The sequence below is a fragment of the Lissotriton vulgaris genome, chromosome 9, assembly GCF_964263255.1.
Source record: "Lissotriton vulgaris chromosome 9, aLisVul1.2, whole genome shotgun sequence".
Lineage (NCBI taxonomy): Eukaryota > Metazoa > Chordata > Amphibia > Caudata > Salamandridae > Lissotriton > Lissotriton vulgaris.
Genome location: NC_141697.1, coordinates 180,255,798 through 180,283,685, shown reverse-complemented (window position 1 = coordinate 180,283,685; position 27,888 = coordinate 180,255,798). Strand labels below are relative to the sequence as shown.

Below are 27,888 nucleotides of genomic sequence, written 5' to 3'. Positions count from 1 at the left end.
ATCCATCTGGCCCACATGTCTCGGCCCTCTTCCCCCTCCCAAACCTCAGATAAAGAGCCTTGGAGTCTGGCTTGATAAAGCGCTCGACTTTTCGGGCCAAGCCACTAAAACAGCCTCTACGTGTGTTGGGCTAATGAAAATGCTTCGCAAAGTGCTCCCTTTGCTTCCATTCCAGGCGAGGAGGGTCATGGTTCAGGCCCTGATACTCTCTCGCCTAGATTATGGAAATGCCCTATACATAGGAGCCCCGGCAGCAGTGACCAACAGGCTTCAAGTCACGCAAAACTGTGCTGCTCGACTACTGTACAATATTCCCCGCTGGCAGTCAGCCAAGAAAGCCTTAAAAGAACTTCACTGGCTCCCAGTAGCTGCCAGAGCACAGTTTAAGGCCATGTGCATTCTGCACAAATCTTTCCACCGTACAGGCCCTGCTATCCTGTTTCCCTTAGTTGTGCCTTATGCCCCGTCTAGAGCTCTTCGCTCTAGCTCACTGCATCTAGCAACCACAACTAAAATTAACAAAGCCCGATGGGGCGGTCGCTCCTTTTCCCACACTGCTGCGAAGCTTTGGAATTCCCTCCCTCTATCCCTTCGAGAGAATAATAACCGGTTGTCCTTCAGAAAGGCTTTGAAAACCCATCTGTTCGCAAAAGCGTGTTGATTCACCCTGAGCTCGCCACAGTAATCAGTCAAAAGCGCTGCGAGGCCTCCGGGTAGTTACGCGCTATATAAGTGCAATTTTTCATTTCATTTCATTTCGTTTGGAATGCGCTTTTGGCTTGAGTCCAGTGGGGCTCCGCCAGGAATTCCATCTCAAACACAGATCATAATCATGGGCTGCCAGATCAGAGAAATCTTCTGCTTTGCTAACAACTTTGTAAGAGAAAAGCATGCTTTCTTAGAGGACCTCCAGAAAGTCTTGCCTGTCCTCTTGGCAGTTTCTTGGTGACAAGCTGACGTGAATCCCATTGGGATTTGTTGTAATGCCCAGCAAGATAGTGGCAATAGCTGTTTTCATCACTGTAGATGATTTTCTTTCTACTGGGTTCACCCCTTAACTTTCCTTGAATGGAGGAACAGTAGATAGAGGTCTGATCAATGTACTTTCTGGCACCGAAGACAATCACAGAATCTGGCTGAGGATTTGTTCTAGGAAACAGCAGGTCTTTACCAGAAGGCTTATACGTCTTCTGAATCCGGCCAGAACAGACTTGATGAATGCAAGAGTATGAAATATCAGCATCGCAGATTCCAAATGTCCAAGGATCAGTGCTAGTAGAGGTCCTGATGATAATCCATAGATAAAGGGTCTCAGAAATCACAAATTTGGTTGTTGTGGGACCTTGAATAAAAATACTTAGCCTTTCTGCCATTCTCACAAAAAACGCATTAAGGAACACACGAGTGATCCAATGTTAGGCATTATATATATTGCTTCTGATAAATAACAATATGCATGGTTCATTATTTATCGAGTGTGATAAATAGCACCTATTATGAGTTTTTCCTGTAAAATTGTTCATAATAAGCAGATTTTGTAGCTTACCTCACCAAAATCCATGTCCCTGTAATTAATGGGAATGTTGTTCTCACTTGAAATTCTGGGAGCTTTAAACTGTTTTAATTTAACATGGGATGTGTTTTTAATGCGCCTGGTATATGCCAGAGATGATAAAAAATATTACATTCATAACTGATTTGTGCGGTTTAAGTAGCTCCGCTAATATCAGTAATTATTGGCCAACTCGTAATGAGGGTTTAAAGATTATAATTCATGTACTGGAGAGTACAATACTGCTGCACTTGATGAAAAATCGAAAGAAGCAGATGTCCAGGAAATTGAATGCCCATGAGAACCAGACATCCTCCCGAAATGTATTGAACATCTTAAATGAGACCTTGAACTTCCTCTGGAACGAGAAGACAAGCTCTTCTCTTTATGCAGATTTCGGTTTTCAAGGAACAGAGTATTGCAAAGCCTGAGGCCTTACTTGTAACTACGGTGGATGAGGAGACAACAAAATCTCTGGTGAAGCTAGAGTTGCTGGTTCTCGGTGAAGGAGTAGAGAGGGATGAACCACTGGAGTCACCTCTTTTGTACGGGACTAAGCTCTTGGAATACGATGAGTTTAAGTTTACTGCTAATGACTATGCCACTCAGAAAACAATTATATTAATCTCCTCTGGGTAGGTGTCTTTCCCGCAAGTAGAAAGGCGAGAAGTTAGGCATCGAAGGTGGTATTGACAGTGAATGGCCACTGAGCTCAACATGGTTTAGTCAGCGAAAACCTGGGTTTCTTCGATGTTGATGAATGCTTCGACTATGGATGATATTTTGATGTAAAATGTCTGTGGTGTTTTATCCTTTAATGGTGAGTAAGTTGCTACTGTATTTGTCCTCAACTTCATAGACGTCAACCAGGGACAGCACCTCTTCCTGAGTTGTTGTTTCTGTGGCTCTTTCCCTCGAGGTGTCGTTGGAGACTGATTAAGGAGCTGTGGTAGAAAGTCCTCCTTCTGCTCATCCCTCAGATCTCCATGGAGCAGCATTTTGAAGCCTCTCATGCAGGTCATGAAGCCTGCATTTCTGCCTGTCCAAGAGAGGTCTTCTGGACATTTCTGGTGGTGCAGTCTTCAGGCAGCTTACAGGGCGATGATCCCCTGGCAAGTACATAATGCAGAGGTCGTGAGGGTTTGACAAGCCCTTCTTTTTTCCACAGGTAAGGCACAAAAAGCGAAGACATCCCAACAGCAAAAATAGTTTCTGTCAGAAAATGACTGGGAAACAGTATTGGCCATCAGGAACATTGGGTGAAAGTGAATTTGCCAAAAAGCAGTGTTCAGTGCCCTTAGATCTTGTTTCCAGGTGCCAGAAAAAAAACAAGCTAACTGTTGGGCAAGATGGGACATATGTGGAAGGATTAACATTTAAAGGCAAAATGCCAGTTTATTCTCATATCTATGGAAGTGCCTCTTCTAACATTACCCTTCCTTTCCTTTCTTTTACTGTTTGAAAAAGGTTTGTGAAATATGTTTCAATGTATTAACTATTTAGCTTATCTTTAAAATGAAAAATAAATAACATTTGATCAGTGTTTAGCCTCCACTGACAAAATATAGCCCCTAGCCTACAAAGTATCATATGGCACAGGGGATTGATAAAAGGCATGACAAAATGCCACACCCTACACCTAGAGCCCACTGCACACATTCATATGTCATATTGCAGATCAGAGTCTATCATTAAAACCTGAAATATCCCAAACTAAGAAAACACAAATTTGAACTTACAGTAAGGGAGGCAACAATAACTGCAAACGCTGCCATGCATTTACATGACCTCAAATAGGACATTACATTATCCTAAACATCAATTACATCACAAAAAAATCACACATAACCTCCAATGACATAACTAATCACATCACTGAGGACACAGATGTCACTCATCAAAACTGTGTTCGAGGAATGTATTCTATGTCTAGACTGGAAGTAAGGATTATGGCTTCTAGCTTCACTTTAATGTCCAATAGCAGCATCAAGGAAAATGTAACATTACATTTTCCATGAAGTCTTGGAAAATTGTCAGTTCAACAATAACTAATAACAGCCCATCTCCAGTTATATAATCATCTGTAGTAAATGCCTCTCTCTGAACCAGTAGTCAATAAGTACTCCCTCCCCCTTTGGGGTTTCTTGTGTCCTCGCATCTATCTTCGCATTCAACTTATGTTTTTTCCACTACTAAATAACTGTCACACTTTGAGTTTGAGTTTGGGGCGTCACCATGCACTTAATCAGCTTCCCCTTGCAGGAATTTTCAGTAGAGATGCCGTTAGCTCCACGCATAGTGAGGAGCATTCCTCCAACAGCGAAAGGGAGCTAAAAAGCTCTTCTCTCAGCTTCACCCTCCTTCAATGCTCAGATCTGCTCCAAACAGGGAAATGTAATTTCCCCTCTTGGATGCCTGTACGGAGCCTGAAGCAGATGGTTAATGAAGCAGTATTAGGAACGTGAGACTGTTTACCAGTAAAGCTCCAGGAAGTGACACCCCTAATTGGGGGCTGTATAGAGGGTTTCCATCAGGCAGGGATGACGATTAATTGGGACACAGCACAGACCAACTTTACCACCAAATCCTCTGGATGATTGGTGTCCCATAGTATCCAAACATAGGTATACTTTTCTCCAACTCATACATACATACCATGAAGTGATAGATGTTTGCCATGTGAAAGGCGGCATGCTTGAAATGAATTCAAACTTTCTTGTTCCACCGGCATGTGAAAATAAATCTGTTAACTACAACCAAGAGATTTGTTTTGTATTCTGTTCCACGTCTCCCTTGTAAAATTCAAGGACCCACAGAGCATGGAATATATATGTCAGGGTGTGCAGATGGACCTAGGCTATATAAATTAAAAAAATATAAGTTATTAAAAAAATTTACGAGAAAAAAAAAGTAGTCCCATGGAAGTAGCGCCAGCCGCGACGTGCGTGCTGACATCAGGAGTGCGGGGAGGAGCGGCGTCCAGAAGCGCGAGGAGGAGCGGCGGACATGAGTGCGGGGAGGAGCGGCGGACAGGCGGGGAGGAGCAGCGGACAGGCTGGGAGGAGTGGCGGACCGGTGAACTCAGGAGCGCGGGGAGGTGCGGCGGATGAGGTAAGGCTCCGGGGGACCCATGGACAATGTCGGGGCGGGCGGGGGCCCTGAAGCCAAGGTCGGGACGGGCTGCTACTCCGGGGGACCCACGGACAATGTAGGGGCGGGCGGGGGCCCTGAAGCCTGATTGCTCCCGGACAAGGTCGGGACGGGCTGCTAGTATATATATATATATTCAAAGCCGCACACAGCCTTTGGCGAACACAGCATAGGGTTGTCCTTGGAGCCCTTGTACCATTGGTCCATAGAAACCTTCCATGCACAAACAAACTAGTAAAAAAGTAGCCCCTTTCTGGAAATTTTTGTAGAGATTCGTCCAACGGTGCCAAAGTATTTGCAACACAAAAAGTACGGATACCATGGACCAGACAACTTCACTTTAACTACTCAATGGGGAATGCATATGATCAAGGCTCTCCAGAGCCGAAAAGCGTTATGGCAGATTTACCTTGGGGTAAATAAATTGATTGAATGCACCAAAGTTGTGGTTGGTGCTCCTTTCTTCGATACTTGAAGCGCCAAGCAGCAGTGGAGTTTTTTGAAAAGAAAAAAAAAAATATATATATATATATATATATATATATATATATATATATATATATATATATATATATATATATATATATATATATATATATATATATATATATATATATATATATATATATATATATATATATATATATATATTACCCAGTGGTAGTCAACTAGTTTGTGCATGGAAAGTTTTGGGGCGATACGCCAAGCGAGGCCCAAGAAAAAATAGTGGTGACCCAAAACGCAAAATCCCCATGCATTTTCTATGGACTTCTTTAGACAAGGCGACTGCAAAAACTACTAAACGAAATTACACCAAATTTGGAAAGAAGCTAGATCTAGGTCCACAGATTGTGTTTTTGTGATTTGGTGTAAATCCATCCAGTACTTTTTAAAGAATGAACGTACAGAAATAATTGTATAGCTGGACAGGTGAGTCCATGAAAGGCTTGAGAGACTCTAGCGGGAGAACCAGTTTAAAAATAGAGCAATCTTATTGGCCCAGGGAGCTTTATTTCCCCTGGGCCATCTCACTCCTGTGGATAGCCCTGTTACTGTCTCATGTGGAGCCCACCCCCAGGACACAGTAGTTTCCCTCTCCGCATAACAGTGGGCAGGAAAACATATCCTGCCAGGCAGGAGAAACATGTCTTCCCTGCCTGTAGGAGTGCGGGTAGGGAAGAAAAGTCTGCTATTACCCGGCCGGAGATTTAAACATGCTACCGCAGGTAGTAAGCGGACTTCTGTTCTGTTTCGGCAGGGAAACAGAACACATATTGCTCTCGTACCAGAGAAAGCAAGTGGAAAATAGCTACTCCTTCTGGGCGGGAACAATGTCGGCTCCTGCAACATGCAGTAAGCCAGTTGGAGCAGTAGGTGCCCCGGTGCTCCCAACATGGAGGTTTGTGTGTGCCCAGGCTGAAACATGTCGGCCCCTATGCAGATATTTGTTAAACTGCAGGAGTATTGTTTTGCGCTGTTCCTTGTTTTTAACCAGGAAGAGGTCTTGGTAGAATAAAGTTTGAATGAGATTCTCTATCCTATTTTAACTTTTCACACACCTTTCTTTTTGCACTGCACTTACCCGTCTTATCAGATTCTTATGGTTGTCCTAGTGTTGGCATGTGTAAACTATGTGTCCACAGATGGTATTATACTGTCTCAATGATCAAGAGACACTATACCTAGGACGGAGGACCACATGAGAATATTGATCATACATGATATTGATGGGAATCCTACATAGGTATTCACTTTGCTAACACAGGGTTAACCATCTTCTGGATGACGCCTTGAGCTAGTACTAATCCGCGGTTGAGACAATAGCTCTATTCCTGATACATGATTCAGAGGATAGACCCATAGGTTTTCTAGGTTGATCGGATTCTGGTATCAGAGGGATATAACCTATGCAGGTCTTTAAATGTCCCTTAGGCCCTCCCCAATGATGTGTGTTATATATGCCTATGAGGTTGGCCACAGGGCCATATGTATATTTTGGTCCTGGGTTATGGGGTCCCCAGGGCCTGAAGGCCAACCCTATGCTGAGCATGTCAACAGCTGTGCTTGGCGTGGGTTTGGCTGGCTCTGGATGGGTTGGCCACAGGAAAGGCCCCTTGCTGAGCGCAGCACGGGTTGGCTGCTTGCGGGAAGTTGGCCACAGGTCAGGCCCTCCAACAAGGCCCCTACTGCGCATGGCCGTTGGCCTTACACGGCGCGGGATTGCCTTCACGCACAGTAACAAAATATTACTTTGCCTTAAACATTACCCCCAGAAATTCACTGAAAAAAACAAAGGTTAAAGTAATGTTACAGTTAAATGCAATGTTCAGTAACAATGTAACGTTTTAAACAAAAAAAACACAGACATTCACCAGTTATAGTTATTTCAAGTAACTAATAATTCGAGCCCTAAGGTAGCTATAACTCGGACCTCGCCATGCACTGCTAATTATTCCACATATTACATCACTCACTACATCTTCTATGACATCGTTGATAATATCACTCCAACTTTGCAATTAAATTATTGATGAGAAAACTGTGCATGGTGATGCGCCACAAGTTACAGTTACCTTAGGACACAAGTTATAGTGACTTGAAATAATTATAGCTTGCCAGCTCTTGTATCTTTAGCTTAAATATTTTAGGATCACTGTATGATTTAAAGAAAGATTTACCGGACAAAACACTGTTAATGATTATGATAAATGTACACAATTGTTTTTGTCAGCTATGTGGATCACTGTCAGGCAGCCATAATAACTCTAATTAATGTATCTAAACCCAAGGACGCTGGGAAACTGGGAGGGGTTAATTGCCGAGACATGTAACTTTACAAATCAAGTGTCAAATGTAACACCCTTAGTTTTATAGGCATACACAGTACAGACTTACCTTAGAAGGGAGTAGGGTTGAATCTGGAAAATCAGCAAATCATTACAGTGACCCTAATCCAAAAAATAAAAAGAAACAATTGATTAATTCTAACAAAGATTGATAGTATTCACATTTTAGGGAACAAATTACCTATCCAGAAACATCTGGGCTCCTAGTCCTTTTGCTCCCCCTCCCCATTCACCACCTGTCCAAAATAGGATTTGACTAAATGGTCCTATGAGCTGTGAAAAAACTATGCGTGATGAGGCTAGATGTGCATCTTTATCTACCTATGTAGCGTAATGCTAATTCAAAATGACACCCTGTTGCACCCCTAAAATCGATCTGTGCACAAATGTTGCACACACACATGACCCAAGGGCATGTGTGTGCGCAACCTGAAACTTTGAAAAATGCACAAAAGTGCTTTTTTCAAAGTTTTAGCAAATTACCATGAAGTTAAACTTCATGGTAATTTGCTACTCTTATTAGCGAAATCGCTATTTTTTTTTACTTTCATGCATTGCATTTAAGGAATCTCAATTTGGGATTCCTTAAATGCAATCGCAATTTAAGGAATCTCAATTTAGAGATTCCTTAAATTGCGATTTTTGCATTTGGGATGATGCAATACCGGGAGCTAAGGGGCAGATTCTGAGAATCTGCCCCTTTGCTCCCGGTATTTACTTTGATGCATATGCCTGTAAATGAGTGTCTGTTTCTCCGTTTTACCTCAAATATAAATGCTTTCCTTTTAACTCTTTGTGCAAGAAGATACAGCAAACACGGAAGGCAGAAACAACATGAACGCTTGGCTAGGCTCGTTTTTGGCTCAAGCTTCCAGGAGGACCTCAAGCTGAGCCAGAGCGATGCATATGGCTCGCGCTTGGAGTAGCTCGTTCACCACTAGTAGCAGTTGTGCTGCTCTTTTTTTCGTGTGACGATCATATCATCTCGGCCGTCACTTTTTTACTGAGGTTAGTTAGGAAGCTTTGTTTTGACATTCGAGTCGTATTGAGGAAGCTGAGAGACGTGTAACTGTAAGATGTTTCTGCATGACGCTTTTGGGCCAGGAAAGCAAAGGGCGTTCTCTTTATCACTTAATTCAAGTTGATGGGACTAGTACAGAACTTGTTCCTACAAATATCAACAAATTAATTAGTATAATTAAGAACTACATTGTTAACTGCCTTAGCAGGTCCATGTGCCCTGCCATCCTTAAATGCTCAATAAAAAAGATATATATTTAATAGCTTACAATGGTGTACATTATCACCTGCTGTCAGAATATTTAAATTCATGTTTCATGCTTGATATGAATTTTTTGTGTGTTCTCTGTAAGAATTTGTGGGTATGACTTGGTATCCCGGTGAACTTCAAGGTCATCATTTCCTATGCTTTGAAAGTATTTCATTTGATTATTTAATTAAAAACATGTTCTGAAATGTTCCACTTTCGCCAATTGTTTCAGAAATGTCTTGGGGGCGAACCCCCCAAACCCTCTTGTAGTGGTCAGGATTGCTAGCTTTGCTTGCTTGCTACGCACACTATGGGGACTAGTATGTCTTATTTTTTTTGTTCTCTGTAACAATGTCTGTGGGTATACCTGGATATCCTGGTGCACTGTACAGATCCCCCAGGATATAGCGGCATGGATTAGCAGATTTAGCGGCACAAATATGGAAATTTAGCAGCACAAATATGGAAATATAGCGGCTTTTTTGCATCCCTTTATTTTACTCATAATCATTTCTTTTTAACCTTAAATCAATGGAAACTGTTTTAGCAGAGTATTCCACTTTGAATAGGCAACCTGGGATATGGAACAGAGGAAGCAGTTCACAGGTGAAGGCTCCTTTCCACCGCATCTCCTTCCAAACACCCACCAGGCATTTCCGCTCTGCCCAACTGGCCCTGGACCCACCCCACAGGTTCACAAGACCACAGCTGGAGGAAGATTCTTCTGCTACTTTGCTGCGAGGACTTGGAACTCCCTGACTCGACATCCCAGCCAATCACTGTCTCTGCCTCAATTCAGCAAGGATCTCAGACCTTGCTCTTTGACTGAACTGCAGATCCACTCCACCCAATCAGCAACTTGCGACCCTAACGGGTGAGTAGTTGTGCTTTACAATTGACAATTGACGCTGTCAGCAGTTTTGCAGCATCAATCAGGCCAGGGATTGAGCTGGGTTTGTTACACGTGGACAAAGGAGAGCGCACTTCCTCAGTTTCTAACAGTTATTGTAGGCAAAGTTCGCTCCTGTACCTGCATCAAGCCCCTGGCTCTGCCTTGGTGCTGTTTGACTGAGGATCCCAAGATGCATTGTAAACCACGCTTTTTCCAGGGAATAAAACGTCCCCTACACAAAGACTCTGCCTGCAATTTTGCCTGAGAAACACACTAGAAAGAAAACTGCCCCAAATTGATTCAGAAGCCACCCACTATGTTCCAGTCCCATGTTGTTTTTGACCAAGTATGGAGTTCTCCTCTAAGTCCCTTAAGAGGTGCTGTGTAACCAGTGTTGGTGTCTTCTTGACGACCTGCATCCCAGAGGTTAGGATACCACCTAAAGTCTGCACTTACTGCAGGAAGAACTAACGGTCTGCTTAGTGCCTATAAGAATCCCTAAGTGCTATGAGAGGGAACGAGTGGGCCTGGCCTTGCAGGTGGAGAGACTTTCAAGGAGGAGAAGCCCGGTGTGTTCCCAGTGTTTTGCACCACAGAGTTAGTTGATAACTTCAGTGAGTGAAGCCATGAGTGACCAGCATCTTGAGGCGGTCCACTGGTCTTTTTCTGTGGATCCTACATGAGAACTGGCCCAAAAACTGTTTCATCCTACTGTGTCCATATCTATTGTCCACTGTAGCCGTGATGTGCAGCTTCTACTGTACCTTGAAGCTCATAACCTGATCTGCCCAGGGGGCCATACCTGTACATTGCTGCTGTGAACCTGATCAGCCTGGGAGGCTGTACCTGCACATTGCCAGACCAGCTGACTAGGCCTCCTCCACTGGCAAGTGCAACCCTTGACACCTGTACTTATACTGTATCCACACTTCATACTTTCTGGTTCACTATAATAAACCTGGCAGTAGATCAGATGCTGCCTCCACCTTACAGAAGTGATTTCGCGGGCACTTTTGTAAAAATCACAGCATTTTTACAAAAGTGCCGATTTTGCGGCAAACCGCGAAATCCTGGAGGGTCTGACTGTAAGGTTATCATTTACTATGTTTTAAAAGTGAATACATTTGAATATGTAACGGAAAATGTGTCGTAGAATACACAATTTAGCCATTTTTTCCAATTTTTTCAATACTTCTTCAGCGAGTCTTGGGTCACGCGCATTCGGTCTTTCCTTCCCATGTAAACTTTTATCTATGAAAAGGCCTTCTCAACATTGTCACTTGAGACGAGCAACGGCAAAACAGCCAGTACAGAATTTGCTAATTCTAGCCACTGAGGTAGCTACCCATGCCAATATTAGTGCACCTGAAGATGCCAATTCTCTGGGACAGGTTCTGCAACAAATGCGTCGATCTGTACGCATATGCCGCCAGAGTTATCAAAACGGTCAAATATGATGCAGCACTTTACAATGTCTGGAGAAAATTCACCTTTATAAAAGGGATCTAGAACTTCTGCAGAGCATCACACACAGTGAGGCTTCATTGACTTCAAATGCCATGGTTAGCGAAGGGATATTTCTATGCATCATTGGAAGCCATTTCTCATACATTGTAAGATAACATTTCCTGAATTGCTCTTCAAAAATTCTCTGCTTACCAAGTGGCAAGCATTCTAACATGGAACATGTTGCAGTACCAAAGTCACTTAAAGTGTCACCCAGCCTACTCTCAAGGAGATGTTTCATATCTACACCAATTATGCTGATCACTTGGTAGATAAAGGATGTTATCGGACTCTAGTTTTTTATGTCCACTACAGCAGCCATGTTTTCCTGTAAAAATCAAAAAATGCAGTAGAGTGTACTTTTTTTTTTACATTTCTGGCCTTTGGCATCATCACTCAGCAAAAATTCTGTAAACTGTTGCAACATAGATAATATAGCATTCACGGCCTCTAGAATTGAGAACCTCCAGCTAAATGACACAGTTGGGATGACGCTTTCCTTGATGCCACACAAAGCACAAAATGAGAAATATTAGCATTTTAGTTCCCGTGCATGACCAACAGCGCATGAGAAAGGACTAAAAAGTCAATAGCATTCTTCAGTAACTCAGGAGATTGTAAAGATGCTTTCAGCATTCCATCTAGCAAGTGGCAAGGATCTCTTACAGGGAAGGACTTCAGCTCAGGTATCGATTTTGACAGGTCATCACACAACTTTTTCATATACGTAGCTGAATCACTCCAAATACAAACAATATCACTCCAATCTTTGTTGAACTTGGTAAGAACTTTTTGCAGCAGTATTCTAAGTGACCCTATGTTACATAATTTCCAAAAGCCTGGTGTCATGCTTTCACCATTACACCAGAGACTCGTTGAATGAACTCTTTTCACATATATCACTACACTTTCCTTGAATGTTTAAAGCCTGGGGTGCTTGGCAATTCACCTACTATCAATACTGACTTGCTAGAAAAAGGGGCTGATGTATCTAAGGGTTTTACCTATTCTCTGTGTGTAAATGTGATGGTATATATAAATTGGGAAACATTCTTATGAAACCACCCATTTTGCCTATCAGTGAAAGAATAAAACGTAGCCAAATATCAAATATGGGTCGCTATCCACTTTCGTAGTCTGACGAAACTATGTACAGACATGTTTTTATTAATACGCAATTACGATTCTTTGGGGGGGTTCGGTCTAGTTTGTTACACTTTCGGCCTGGTGTTCTGCAGACTAAGCTGTTTTTGAATGTTACAACTAGGTACTATGGGCCCGATGTAGGTAGGCAAATACCGGTCGGTAACGGCCGAAAATCGGTAATTTTTGCCCTTACCGACCGTTATAAGAGAATCGAGATGTATATGACAAAAAATGTTCCGATTCTGTAAAAACATGTTGGTAAAATTCCGAATCGGTATTTCACGAATCGGAAAATACCGAATTCCCATTTCCCGAATCGGTAAATAAGAAATGGTAATTTCCTGAATCGGAACTTAACGATTCCTTATTTACCGAATCGGTAAATAAGAAATGGTAAAAATGGCATATCGAGATGTAGAAAACACAAAAAATACCAAATTTCATGAAAATCGGTATTTAAGAGTCGGTAATTACCATGGATTGAAAGCAGGTGGAAACCAGGTACAGGTTACAAATGAAGGCCCCAAAATGCAACACTGCAACCACAATGGCGGCTTTCTATGTCATTACAAGCCGGCAACGGATACAGGCAGCAGGAGAGAGGGTCTGGCTAAGGGAGGAGCAGGTGTATAGGCAGAGGATCACCCTCTTCCAACTGACTGAACCTGAAATCCTGCAAAGGTACAGACTCCACCCCAGAACCATCCTGGACTTGATCAGGGACCTCCACCCATATCTGGAACACCCAACCCCAAGAGCACACGCCATCTCACCCCACGTGCAGGTGTTGTGCTGCCTACACCTTCTTGCTTCTGGGAGATACCAGCATGTGATTGCTGCGATAGATGGGGTGTCCCAGAGCTGCCTGTCATGTTTCTTTAGAAAATTCCTTGGCGCCATGATGCAGAGGATGGAACACTACATAGAGTTCCCTGACACACCTGCTGAACTAGCAAAGACAAAAACCGATTTCTATCACCTTGCACAGTTCCCGCACATTATAGGCTGTATTGATGGGACGCACATCCCACTATGCCCACCTGCAACAACTGAACACATATATAGAAACCGGAAGTCTACGCATTCAATCAATGTGCAGGTGATCTGCAATGCTGCCAACATGATTACGGACATTGTAGCGAAATTTCCAGGGAGTACCCACGACTCCTACATATTCCAGAATAGTGGGATATACAGACGCCTTGTGGCTGGTGATTTTGGGGATGGATATCTGCAAGGTGAGTAAGTGTGATACACCGTTATAGTCAATGCAGAAGGATCAATCATGAGTATGTGACTAAACAAAATGTCATTTTCCACCCAGGTGACAGTGCATATGTCCTGCGTTCATTTGTTCTCACACCGTACTTGAATCTATCCACCAGGAGCGAAAGGCGTTACAACGTGGCACACAGAACAACACGTTGCGTTGTGGAACGCACTTTCGGACTGCTGAAAAGCAGATTTAGGTGCCTCCATAAGAGTGGAGGTGCACGGCAGTACACGCCACTGATCTGTTGTAAAATAATTGCTACCTGCGCCATGCTGCATAATCTTGCCACCAAGGAGGGCACAGAGGTAGAACTCACATATCATGAGAACATGGATGATGGGACAGAACAAGCCGATGACAATGCAGCAGGTGCAGCACCAGGAACAGATGGCACACTGAGACGCGCAGAAATCACAAACAGATATTTCTAATAGATTGATGAAACATAGGCAGGTTTACTTCTTGGAGCACTCTGTTTAATTTGCACTACCGGACTCCACATATTCAAGACCACATGAACAAAATAAAATCCACTTTTCACACTGGGTGGCCAAAGTTCACTTCACTGTGACCTGTCCTGTGTTATGGATGAAATGTTAATGTTTGCGTTTACGCATGATGTTGTGGGAGCCACGGGGCAGGGGGCCAACTTGTGCAGTGGTGCCAGGGTCATCAGCATGTAGCCTGGTGCTCCGGCGAACATCATGGACAGGCGTGCTGGATACACTCCTGCTTGTGGACTCCTCCGTGTCCACGACACCCGTGTCACCAGCAGTGGCTGTCTGCTGTTTCATCAGTACCTCCATAGCACAGGTCACTATTCCCATCCCCCTGGACAAGTCACTGCAGCAGTGCACAATATCAGTCTGCATGTTCACAGACCAGCGGCATAGCAGGGTGGTTGCAGTTGCCAGGGGGGTTGATGGATTTATTCAGCTGCTTAAGTTCGTGCCTGTTCCTGAGCCTTTCCGTCTGGTCACTCTCCAGCCTGTCACAGAGGGAACCCATGCGCACACCCATGTCCCTCACCCCCTCTGCCATGGACTCCATTCCTTTGGCCATGGACTCCATTCCTAGGGCCATGGAGCACATCCCCCTATCAATGTTAGACATCCTGCGATTGAGGATGGGCACCTGTCTGTGCACTGCCATGATCCCTTCGGCCTGCATGCGCTGGATCCTCACCATGGTGCTTTCCAACCCGGCAAAGACCCCCTGCATTTCATGTCCCTCCTCTTGCTCACGTGCCCTACGACCATGGGCACTTGCATGCCCAGATCCTAATGATCCCTGTTGCCCTGCGTTCCCAGGCAGTGCTAGAGTGCTAGGTGTCTGATCCCCCACCTGTTCCTCATCAGAGCTCTCCAGGATCCTGAGTCGTGGAACGTCCTGCCTCCTTGGCCTCAATTGCACAGAGGACCTTGAGCTTGGTGTTGTGGCACCTGCAGGTACTGCCGTAGTCTGTGTCTCAAACAGCAGGGGTGACTGTGGCTGTGCTGTGGTGTCTTCCTCCATTGCTGGAGGTGCCTGCGTTGTGGAAGTGTCCTCAGGGACAGTGCTGGGTCCTGCTTTGTCTGTGGGCTTCTCCCTCACAGCCGTTGCTGGTGCACTTGCCTCCCCTCCCTGCGCTGCGCGATGACTCTCCTGTGGGAAGACATGGACAATGATCACCTGTGTGTTTCCATTGGACAAATTCCTGTCACACAGTTTCCTGAGCTGCAACTGCTTGTGTATGGGGAGTGTGGCATGGCATGCAGTGTTCTGTGTTGGCTGCTTTAATGAATTTTCCAATGACTACGACTACCATGATGCATTGCTGGTGAGTACTGACATGTGTTCTGGATTGTGCATGTGTAACCCACATTGGGGAAGGGCCCAGGGAATGGGTGGGGATTCATGTCCATGCATCTTACCTTTCTTTCTTGCAGCTCTGGCTGAGCTGTCAGCATCCCCAATCCCGTGAATGCTTTCAGGCTCCATTGTGGATTCCACCATCTGCTCCAGTTCTGTGAGGCTTGGTGCACGGCTCTTCCCTCCACCTGTGGCTGCCGATTATTTCCTCTGGCTTGCTATCTTCTTTTTCGTGGTGATCCTCAGATCATACCACCTTTTTTTAATGTCTTCTATTTCACTATGTGTGATCCCAAGGGCATTTACTTTGCTCTGGATGGCCAGCCAGGTGGTTCTTTTCTTTTAACAGACTCTGCCACTTGCAGGGACTGTCTCCCAAAAAGCTGGCTGTAATGCTGCACTACCTCCTCCGCCAGCACCAGGAGCTCAGTTGTGCTGAATTTGATCTTTCTTTTTCGGTCAAGACCATCCTTCTGGGCTTCCTGGGACTCCATGGTGATGCTCTGCTGGGCAGAGTGCAGCCTGCTCCTCTGTCTCCCCTCCAGCTCTCCAAACAGTTCTGTGGCTCTGCACCTGCATGGGTGTGGCCAACTCCAGGTACTGGGTGTGGTACTTGCATCTGATTGGTTGATTTCACATTTGCTTTGTTGTGGGGTGTGGTGGGTGTCCCTGATTGGTTGAGTGGCTCACATGTCTTCCATTCGGATTTTCGAGATCGGCTTTTACCGAATCGGTAAATACCAATTCGGTAATGTCCGATTCGGTATCTCCCATTCATTCCTATGGGCATGAAGGCCCATAGGGTTGAATGGGTGATACCGAATTGGTAATGACCGTTTCGGACATTACCGAATCGGTATTTACCGAGTCAGGATTCCGACTGTTACCGAATCGTTTTTTTTTACCTACATACTGTTTTCCGATTCATAAATACCGGTTCGGTATCAATCGGTATTTATGAACCGGTAAAATGAAATTACCTACATCGGGCCCCAAATGTTGTATATAATATATGTACTGTCTTTGCAGGGCTCTGCCCACTCTGTATCTTCTAAAATGAATAACATTTATTGTAACAAAAAATATCAAATATGATTATTTTTTTCCTGATTCTCTTCAGTTTATAAAATATATTACACAAGACCTAAAACATCTTTAGACCAAAGACAAAACTGAAAATTGCCAATGGAAGAGGAAACAACATTTTAGTGACATCTCTAAACAACAAAACTCAAGCAGAATAATGTTAGCCCAATCTTTCTTGTTGCTACCGTGTATAACAAAGTTACACGGTACTGGCCCCTTCAGGAAGAAATAAAAATGACTCTTTCAGTCTCCTTTTCCTTTCTTTGAATGGTATTTAGTTTGTGGTTGTGCGGGTGTTTTATCAGTGCTTATAAGTTTGCACTGGCGAGGGCTCTTTCTCTTTCGATGGGATTTTATCAGTTATTATAGGTTTAAACCTAAAACAGGACAGCCTAACTGTAATGCAATTGTTGGCCCGTGGGACTCAGTCAATCGGATACCACTTGGAAGTTTTCTGAGGCACTCAACTTAATTATACAATTCATCAATGCTTTATGAATAATGACAACAAATAGCATTTACAGCAGGACACACTTTTCTTTTTACAAACTTAGTTTTTCCATTTTCACAAAACAGTTGGCTACATTGTATAGTGATGGAACAGCATTTATTAGGTGGAGCTTCTAAGAGCGTCATTTTCTTACATGAATTAATATCTCTTGTTATCGACCAGGGCTCCCTTACTCGCTGGGCCCCGCTATTATATTGTACTATAATTCCATAAATTGTCCTCCATATAGCCCAATCTCAATCAGTCACCATCGCTCTCATACACCCCAATGTCTGTATTATGCGTTTCCGACGTGTCTGAATTCATTACACTGCACTGCTAAGTTCTCTCCAAACACTCAAGTAATACGTCAGCTTATCCCGCACGTTTATTTCCATTTGCACCTCTTCAGCTAACGCCCATTCCAAAACATCTTGACGCCAACAATCTACTGTGGGGGATTGTTGTCCCATCAAAGTGATGGCCAACCTTTGTTGAGCGAGAACCAGGGTGAGCTGTGTATATCTATAAACTATCTTTCTCTTCTTTGGCCTAATAATTTGGCCCAGTAAGCAGGACAGTGGGGTTTTGCTGATGCGTGCAATCCTGTGACCTCCATCACTACCTGTGTCCAGTAGTTACGTACTTACGGGCACCACCACGCCAAGTGTATAAAGTCTGCTCCTTGCGCCCCACACCGTGGACAGTTGTTGGATCTGAGGGGGGTTATTCTATGTAGCGTTTTGGGGGTTATATAATTAAAAATGGATTAGTTATATCCGGGCATTATCGGACACTGTATGTGTGAGCCCTTCTACATTTGCCCATATGATGTCAGTCAGGGGTGTCCCAAGGTCCGTATCCCATGCTGCCTGTGCTTTAGGCGATGGGCCAGTCAAGTCCTGTCTCATAGACCTGTAGAGGTGCGTAATTAAATGTCGACCTGCACCATAGGTCAATATTATGTCTAGCGTACCTGTAGTTTGTAGGAGAGCTGGATATTTGGGCCACGTTGTCTTGGCAATGTCAGCCAGCCAGCCCAGCCTAATGTATGTAATGCCCTTGCCCTAGCATAAAAGCATCACAGGCTTGTACATAAGTGAGGAAGGATTGGCCGGGGTACGTCTCCAAGTGCTTCACACCCACCTGCCTGCCAAACATGGAAAGATATGTATTCCATCATTTGTTGGACTGGAGCTAATATCCATATGGGGAGTTCCCTATGAAATGGGGCATGTTTTAGTACTGTTTCCACATACTGCTGCCAAATATGTCCTGAGTGTCGCACTATGTATGGACGATCCTCGCTGACCCCCAAGCTCTCCATCAGGAACACAGGTAATCGTTCCACCTTTACTACCATCAACAGGCTTATCACCTATGCAGGCCCCACAAACGTGGTTTTAGTCCCTACAGTGCGTCTTCTTCCGCCAACGCTGCCATTACTCTGACAGTCAGGGAGGCACAGCAGACACTCCTAGTGTATCATCCCTCCCGTCAGGAAACCACTAGGCCACTAAATGTGGTTGGCCATATTGGTATTGGGTGCAGCCAAAAACAATCACCACTGGATTCATAGGAGCTATAGGTCCTCAGGGACAGTTTATATAAATATACATTCAATAAACTGTATAAATAAGCCAACAAAAATAGGCTTATTTGGAACAACTTCCTAAGGCCCTATGTAACCCACCACTATAGAGGGAAAATTGCAGAAGGTCTGCATACCACACTGTGACAGGGCGGGGGAGGAACCGAACACAGAATTGGACTGGTGGTCCGCCACCCCCCTTTTACCTGCTTCCGTTCCCTCTCAACAGCCGCCTGATCTCTACGCCCAGGAGTGGGCCATCACAGAACCCGAACAAGGATGGCAGAACGCCCCGGAGTGGGCCGCCACAGAACAAGGCTGGCAGAACGAGAACACCCAGATGCACGGCCCTTTTAAGTGGGATCTCTCGGACTACAAAGCTCCTCCCTTACAAAGCGTCAAGAGCGCGTCAAAAGAAGGCAGGAACCAGGAAGCAGTGGACGGTGTTTCCCTGGAGGCAAAAGGTGGTTACAGCAGTGTAGAGCGTGGAGTTTACAGCAGCAGAGAGCGTGAGGAGAGCGAGGCGGTCGAGACTCGAGAGGTCGGAGCTGAGTTGGAGAAGCCAGGAGGCCAACATATCTACGCATCGCCCGCCACGTTCCCACGGGAGGAGCGTGGCTCCAACAGGTACGGGGCAGAGTGGCGGGCTGGGCAGATCACATCGGGTCCAACCTACCGAGTGATCATTTGTATAGCCCCCTGTACAGTCCTTAAACCTTTTTCCTCTTCCTCACGAGCACTCTCCCCCACAGACTGTATATATTCACGATTGCACTGGTTTCCTTCACTCCCTGTCCTTACTGCACGCCTTGGTCCCATACCCTGACCTAACACCACCCTTTCTCTCCTTTCTCCCTACGACAACGGAACCGGCGGGACAAACTGAGATCTGACCCCAGAGCAAGCTGGATCCTGCCAGGAAGTCTGCCTTCAACCCTGCCACCTTTGCGAGAGAGAGGATTACCAGTCGCTGAAGAAAATCGTATAGAAGGGGGCGTGGCTTGGACACGAATGTGAGCGGAAGTGCCCTTTGAGAGCTCCGTAGCCCCGCTGCTTTTATGAGTGATTATAGCGGTGTTTCGGGGGCTGTGAAGGGACCCCCTAACTCCTGAGGGGTCACAGACGCTAGCGTGGTTGCTGGTGGGTGCGCTACAGACCTGGGAGCTGGCTTGAAGACCCTGCAGGGCTCCGGGCGGCGAGCGCAACCTTCATCGCCATCTTGTCTTCTCCCGGGCGGGCTGCTGAAAAGCCCTGACGGTAGCTTGCAGGGAGGCGCCCTTCGGCCCGACGACGGTGCCGAACCACAGCACAGGGATTCCGGTGACGGCGCCTGGAGACTGGTGAGCCCTGCGCCGCCCAAGCGACCGGGAGACGCTCCGGAGGCCCCCGGCGGGAGGAGCGGCCGGACCGGAAGTCCAAGCAGGCCGGCCAGACGCGCGGGGCCAGACCGCGGCTCCCCACGAGGCGCTAGGCCGCACTGGACGCGGTGGACTGGCTGGGGTGTTGGCGCCTACTACCGGAGAGGCGGACCCAGCGCGAGGACCCAGGAGGTGACATTGGGGGCTGGGCTGCCCCGCTCCGTGCGATTGCTCGCCTGTAGTGGTCTGCAAGCCAGCACTTCTTCAGACTCTTGTGGAGCGCGCCCAGACGTTACCTGTGACCCAAGATGGCGCCGCCCGCTCGCCGTGACCTAGCCTGATTCCGGGAGCTGCACTCAGGCTTCCACACCGGCGGGTGCATCTTGCGCAGCAGCGAGGAGGGGAGACCCATCCACCCGACGCCTCAGCTTGCCCAGGAGGAGAGTAACCCTATAGAGGCTCCCGCGGCAGGCCGGGGTCGGCCTGGCTTGCCTGACCCCAAGATGGCGGCGTCTTCATGGATACGCGGTGGTCTCCGGTGCTGCAGCTGACTCACCGAGCGCACCGTTTCTGCTGCCCCCCGCCCCGCCCTGCACTGGGGGGGGGGGGATCCTTGACCGGCGCCTGTCTGTTTGGCCGCTGGGGGCCTGCCCCGCACCTCGCCCCCATCCCCTGCAGTGAGCACCTTCCCTGCATCCACGACACGAGGTGAGAGGCCCTGTAACTCACGCCTGCAGGCGCCTGCGCCCTGTACCTCGCGCCCACCGCTTTGGCGTGTGTGCCAATGACCATTGCAGGTCCCAGCCACGGGAAGAGGATCCTCTGGCCTTGTGCCTGCTGAGACCTACGCACTGCCCCTACCTCTGACCTGCCTCCCAGCGGATTGCTGCGCATTGGGGACCTGGACCTAGCCCGGGTGCACAGCGGTGAGGTGCCCCCTTGAAGCCCCGGACCTGTGGACAGACTGCAGTGCCTCGGTGAGCGCAGGAGGGTGAAGGGGTCACCAAGACATCTGCGTTAGCCACTGGCGGGCTCTGGGTGGCGACGCTCTGGAGGGGACCCGGCCTGGCCCTGTGCCTGCCTTGACACCGCAAGTGCCCGGGAGCCCCGCTCTGGACCAGAGATGACACGAGGAAGAGGGGGCAGGACTGACAAGCAGGCGGCGCCGAAGGATACCTCAGTGTTCGCCATGTGGGGCAAGACGGGAGCGACTGCGTCGGTCGAGGAGCTGCCGCGCCCTGGGAGTGACTCCCCGCCGGTGACGCAGGCCTTCATGTCATCCTTTATGGCGGACCTCAAATCTGAAATTGGGTCCCTGCGCACAGAAGTGCACTCGTGTGTGAAGGAGATGCGCAAGGAGGTAACGGAACTGGGGGACAGAGTTGATAGCCTTGAAAAAGTTGTGGATACCCGAACGGAAGACCTCGAGCAATTGTGGCAGAGAGTGGCAGCCCTGGAGGAACAAAATATAGAGCTTCAGGTCAAGCAGGAAGACCTTGAGAACAGGGGCCGGCGCAACAACCTCCGCATTCGGGGCGTGCCACTCGACGAGGAAGGGACGGACATCATGACCTACGTCGCGCAGCTCCTACACAAGGTGTGGGGCAAGGAAGATGCATCCCCGCCGCTGCTGGATCGCGCCCACCGGGTCTACGGAGCCGGGGGTAGGCCGGGGCTCATCCCGGATATCCTGACCCGTGTGCACTACTTCGCAGAGAAGGAAGCCATCTTGAAGGCGTCAAGAGATAAACCGGATCTCCGCTACCGGGGGCACAAGATTCAGATCTTCCAAGACCTTGCCCCCAACACCCTCCACAGGAGGAAGGTCTTCCGCCCGGTAACAGACAAGCTGCGATCACTCAACATCCCCTATCAGTGGGGGCACCCCTTCGCCCTCATATTCCGATGGGAGGACAAGCGCCGAGTTATCCGGTCCTATCTTGAAGCGGCACAGCTACTCAAGCTTTCGGAGTCCCCGGCACACAGCCCCTCCCGCCCCAGGAAACAAGAACGGACCCCAATCCGCCCGGAATGGACCAGGGTGAGCAGGCGGCGTCGCACGCCCCCAATGGATGAACGCTACGCTTCGCAGGCCAAACACGACATCATCGAGCACATCCGATCTCTGGAAGGTGATCGTGATGGTCAAACATCGCAGCCTAACACCCCGTGAGCGGAGTCCATAGGACTTTTGAGTGCTACTGACATCCCACCCTGCGGATTGGGTGCGGCGTCGCTGGACACGCTGCCCCCCCCCCGCAGTGACCTTACGGGGTGCTCCCCTCTGCGGTCTCACACCGCGAGTGTCGGGTGAGGCTTCACCGGATGCGCTTGGCCTCCTCGGGGTGATCGAGTGGGGGTGCCCCCTTGCGGCCTCCCCAGACTAGACGCCGGAACGGTTACTTCATGACCTGATGCGACGCGACTCAGCCCTGCTTGGTGAGCAAGGACTCTCGACCTTGTGCGGCCTATAAGGGGTCACACATCTTCATGGGGACCGATATTGCTGAGCCTCACCTGAGGTAGCGTGGGACCAGTGTGCTTTCCTGATCGATGCTCCATCGGGTGCTCGCGAGGGACATCCCCCGCGGCCTTCTGCTCCAGGTATGCAGCCACGGACGTGCGACGCCTTGAAATGCTGTTGACCCCCTCCAGGTGATCGTGAGGAAACGTCCTTGCCACCTTTTGCTACAGAGACTTGCTTCCCGTCGCTGAACCCAGGTACTCTTGTAGAATTTATTCTGCCTCCCCCATTTCTGAGACACGTTAGACTCGCCTGCCCCCGAACCCGTCCTGAGCAGCGGGGCAGATGGGCTCCGAGGCTACTGGGACCTTTATCCTCAGCAGAACTCCCCTCATTCTGTCCCATAGGAAGTGACATTCCTGTGATCATCCAAACCCTCGGGTAGAGGATGTCCGGTACATGGGACATTGTGCTAGGGCCCTGTTGGCCCGCTGTTGTTCTTTACTATCTTTGTTCTCTTTGTTTTCCTACTCTGTCTACTCTTCCTACTTTTCTCCCGAACTGTCCCTATCCTGTCCCCCCTTCTACCTTTTGGTGGGGTGGTGGTCCTGAGGCTCTTGCGGATGCGCACACGGAACTGCAGCAGTGGTGGTGGAGGGAGGTGATTGTTCCCAACCATGCGGGGTGGAGGGTATTGGGTGATAAGGCGGCGCCATCCCCCCTAGTGTTATGGCGGTGAATGCTCCCAGGCCCGTGAAGATCCTGTCGCTCAATGTCAAGGGGCTGAACTCCCCCAACAAACGGAGCCAGGTGTGGCGCTACCTTCTCCATCACTCCCCTGACATCATATTCCTACAGGAGACACATCTCCTGTGGGGAGACACTAGGCGTATGGCACACCCCAGATACCCCACACAATTTTGGGCATCGGCTGACACCAAAACGGCGGGGGTGGCAATCCTGTGTAGGGCTGGTTGCAGGCGGGGGGACCTACCAAACCATACAAGAGCAGTGATGGGCGCTTCATCCGGGCCACGGTGCAGATGGGGGGGATACAGTTCACCCTAGGTAATGTATACGCACCCAACCAGTCGCAGGACAAATATCTCCAGTCGCTCTTGAGGGATCACTTCAAGTCTGATGAACCGCACACAATACTGGGTGAGGACTTTAATCTAGTGTGGGACCCTGATATAGATCGCAGGGAGAACACGTACAGCGGCGCGGGCGCGATGTCCTCTACGCTCAAGACTCAGATCACGGATCTGGGACTGGTCGACGCGTGGCGCTATCACAACCCAGGGGTCCGGGACTACACTTTTTATTCCCACTCCCACCGAACTTAATCGCGCATCGACCACATTTTCACCTCCCTTGATCTTGCCCGGGACACGCTGCAAGCTGTCATCTCAGACATCTCGTTGTCGGATCACGCGCATGTGTAACTTACTTTGCAGGACCCTCTGACGCGCGGCCCTCGGGAGCGACGCTGGACCCTCCCGCCCGGTATCCTCCGGGACCCAGAGGATGTGGATAGCATCCGTGAAGCCATAGACTCGTACTTCACCATTAACGATCGACCGGAGACGCCCCTCCCGGTAGTGTGGGACGCCTTCAAGGCCACCATACGGGGCCATATCACGTCCCTAGCGATAGCAAGACGGCGGGAGGCCCACAAGCTGGAGACTAAGCTTGCTGGCGAACTCAAGCAGGCGGATCTTACCTGGCGTCCAGAAGGGAGCTGGCTAACCTCAGGGGGCAACTGCGCCTTCTCCGTACTAACAAGGCGGAGCACTCCCTACTAACGCTGAAGCAGAAATATTATGAGGGTGGAGATAAGGTGGGGCGTATGTTGGCAAGACGGCTGAGAGCGAGAGTAGCTAGAGCCCATATCGCTAAAATCCACTGTCAGGATGGCACCACAGCCGTCACGGAGAGAGCAAAGCTGGATGCCTTTGTGGCTTATTACACCTCTCTGTACGCGGGGGCACCCACATCGCAGGAAGCGCGAGCAGCTGTCCTCGACACCTACGAAGGTCCTCCGTTACCACCGGCATGGGCAGCGGAGCTGGAGGAGCCCATACAGGATGAGGAGGTTTCGGCGGCCATTAAAGAACTCCCCACTGGGAAAACCCCAGGGCCGGATGGCCTCCCGCTAACCTTCTACCAAGTGTTTCAAGCCCAGCTCCGTCCTTACCTGCTTAGGCTCTATCACTCTTTCTCTGCCACGACTGGTCCGTCCTCCGACATGGGAATGGCGGAAATTGCGCTGATCCCAAAACCTGGGAAAGACCCTGCGCTTTGTGCCTCCTACAGGCCTATGGCGCTCCTAAATACTGATCTAAAGATCTATACCAAGATACTGGCCAAGCGATTGGACCCTTACATGCCGGGACTTGTGGACCCGGACCAGGTGGGCTTCATTAGGGACCGACAAGGGGCTGATAATGTACGCCGGCTGGCGCACCTGGTGGGCAAGGCACGGCACTGGGACATCCCGGCGTGCCTTCTCTCGCTTGACGCGGAGAAGGCCTTCGACCGGGTGGATTGGACCTTCCTGAGAGAAGTGCTCCAGAAGCTTGGCCTAGGTCCTAGGATGATAACTAGCATTATGGCCCCGTACCTTGGGCCGCGGGCCAGGGTCAGAGTGAACGGCCAACTAACACCGCCGCTGCAGATACACAGAGGTACGAGGCAGGGGTGCCCACTCTCGCCGCTCTTGTTCGCCCTTGCGGTGGAACCGCTACCGGCAATGATACGGCGCGACCACAGAATACATAGCATAGCCCATGGGGGAGAGACAACAAAGTGGCGCTTTTTGCTGATGACTTGATCCTCACTCTCACACACCCCACCCCAGTGAATCACTACCGGCGCTTCATGAGGTTCTTTGTCTGTATGAGCGGGCATCTGGCCTTAAAATAAATCACACCAAGTCCTGGGCGCTCAACCTTACTATACCCGCGGATGAGATTCCACCCCTGAAGGAGGCGGTGCCCTACCAGTGGGCGGAAAGCCAAATCAAATACCTGGGCCTCACACTAAACCCCCACTTAGAATCCTGGTCCTCGGTCAACTGGACAGTGTCGTAAAGCTGTGCTGGAGGACCTTCGGAGGTGGAGGCCTCTGATGATCTCATGGCTGGGGCGCCTGAACGCGGTCAAAATGTCGATCCTGCCGAAAATTTTATATGTCTTTCAGTGTCTGCCCACCCCGATTCCGCTTCACTGCATCCGGAGCCTCCAGCGAGAGATCACTTCTTTCATCTGGGGCGGGAAACTCCCCCGCTTCTCGCAGAATATACTTATGGAGCCGAGGGACAGGGGCGGCCTGGCGTGTCCCAACTTGGTTCATTACTACTGGGCGGCGCACCTACGCTTCGTAGTGGAGTGGGGTGCACGTGCAAGTGATAAGCACTGGTTCCACATGGACCGGGCGGTCACGGGACACACCATATGGGATCTACCGTGGCTTCCGCGGGCAGCGCGCTCCAGGAGTGCGTACATGGCAGTCCCCACGAAAACGGTCCTAGACATCTGGGACAATGTTGCTGTATCTAGGGGCCTCACAACGTTCCCTTCTCCGCACACGCCGATGGCGGGACACTCGCAATTCCCTCCGGCCCACCGTACCCATGCGTTCGACAAATGGACGCAGGGAGACTGCAGAGTCATTGGGGACCTTTTCCTCGGGGGCTCACCCAAGACCTGGGAGGACTGCAAAGAGGAGTTCGGACTCCCACTGTCGGCTGGTTTCCAGCACACCCAGCTACGTCACTGGATCACTGGCGACGAAGTATACCAGGCGGCCGCCAGGGCCTTTTAAACCTTTTGAAAAGCTGGCGCGTTCTCTCGGGGGGCTGAAGAGGCTAATCTCGCAAATATATCACATACTTCAACACCCTAAGTCAATTCCCGCACACCCATACCAGAAGCAATGGCAACTGGCGACAGGCGCAGATATTGAGCCTACTTAGTGGAGCAGGCTGTGGCGCGATATACCCAAAATCTACCGTAGTGTCCCGCAGCAGGAAAACGCCTATAAATTACTCACCCAATGGTACTACACCCCGCTGCACAAGTTACTACTTGTGTAACGATATATCTGTAAGAGACATTAGTTAGTGATAGATTCCTTACCTTAGAATATCCCCAGGCGTCAGACTGGATCCGGAAACTTTTGCGTAGCAATACCCCTGCGCGCCGGTAGGCGTCGTCTGCGGCTCCGCGTCCGTCGTCGGCGTCGTGAGCGCCGGGATGACGTCGCCGGAGTACTTAGACGGCGCCCATGCGCGCTGACGTCAGTTCTGATAACACAGCTTTTCCGCGCCAGATACGCAGAGCCATGATAGAACTAACACTGGTGCCATGAAACTAGGGCCCTGAAAGGGGATGACCTTAACCCTAGATATCGGTTCGCAGAACGGGGAGGATGGGTGGGTCGGTAAGGAATCTATCACTAACTAATGTCTCTTACAGATATATCGTTACACAAGTAGTAACTTGTGCATCTGAAAGAGACACGTTAGTGATAGATTCCTTACCTTAGAATAGATACCCCAGCAATACCAACCCCGGTGGTGGGTCTGCGAACCAATATCACACCAGAAAGTCCTGGAGGACGGAACGGCCAAAGAAGCCATCCCTCCGGACTTGACTGTCCAGGCAGTAGTGTCTTGCGAACGTGTGCAGCGAGGCCCACGTAGCTGCCTGGCAAATGTCCTGCAGGGGGACACCGCGGCCCAGGGCAGTTGTCGTTGCCGTGGCCCGAGTGGAGTGAGCCCGCAATCCAGCTGGGGGCTCCTTCCTCGCCATGGAGTAACATGCTTGGATACACAAGATGATCCACCTAGAGATGGTCCTCTTGTGCACAGCCTTTCCCTTCTTCGCGCCCACGTAACCAACGAAGAGTTGGTCATCCACCCGGAATTGGCGTGTGCGATCTAGGTAGTAGGAGAGCGCACGTTTTGGATCCAGACGGTGGAGCCTCTCTTCCTCTTTCGAGGGATGCGGAGGCGGAAAGAAGGTGGGCAAAGTGATGGACTGCCCGATGTGGAAGGCCGTGACAACCTTGGGCAGAAAGGAAGGTCGTGTACGTAACACCACCTTATCAGGATGAACAGACAGGAAAGGTGGAGAAGAAGAAAGAGCCTGGAGCTCACTCACCCTCCTGGCAGAGGTGATGGCAACCAGGAAGGCCGTCTTCAGAGTAAGGAGACGAAGAGGACAGTTATGAAGTGGCTCAAAGGGAGCACACATCAAATAAGTGAGAACAAGATTCAAGTCCCACTGGGGCATCACGAAGGGAACAGGAGGGAACATGTGTGTGATGCCCTTCAGGAATCTACTTACAATAGGGGACTTGAATAAAGAAGGCTGATCTGGTAGCCTCAAGAAGGCTGAAAGAGCAGAGA

At 48.9% G+C, this 27,888-nt stretch overlaps 1 protein-coding gene across 3 annotated transcripts in view; it reads right to left on the bottom strand.

The window, feature by feature from the left end:
• The window catches only part of KLHDC1 (kelch domain containing 1), a 1,440,569-nt gene that overhangs the window by 96,008 nt on the left and 1,316,673 nt on the right, over positions 1-27,888 (bottom strand). For all 3 annotated transcript variants that reach the window (XM_086936594.1, XM_086936596.1, XM_086936595.1), the window contains one exon: positions 7,598-7,650. In XM_086936594.1, the coding sequence (XP_086792720.1) occupies positions 7,598-7,650 (53 nt within the window). The remainder of the gene's footprint in view (positions 1-7,597; positions 7,651-27,888) is intronic.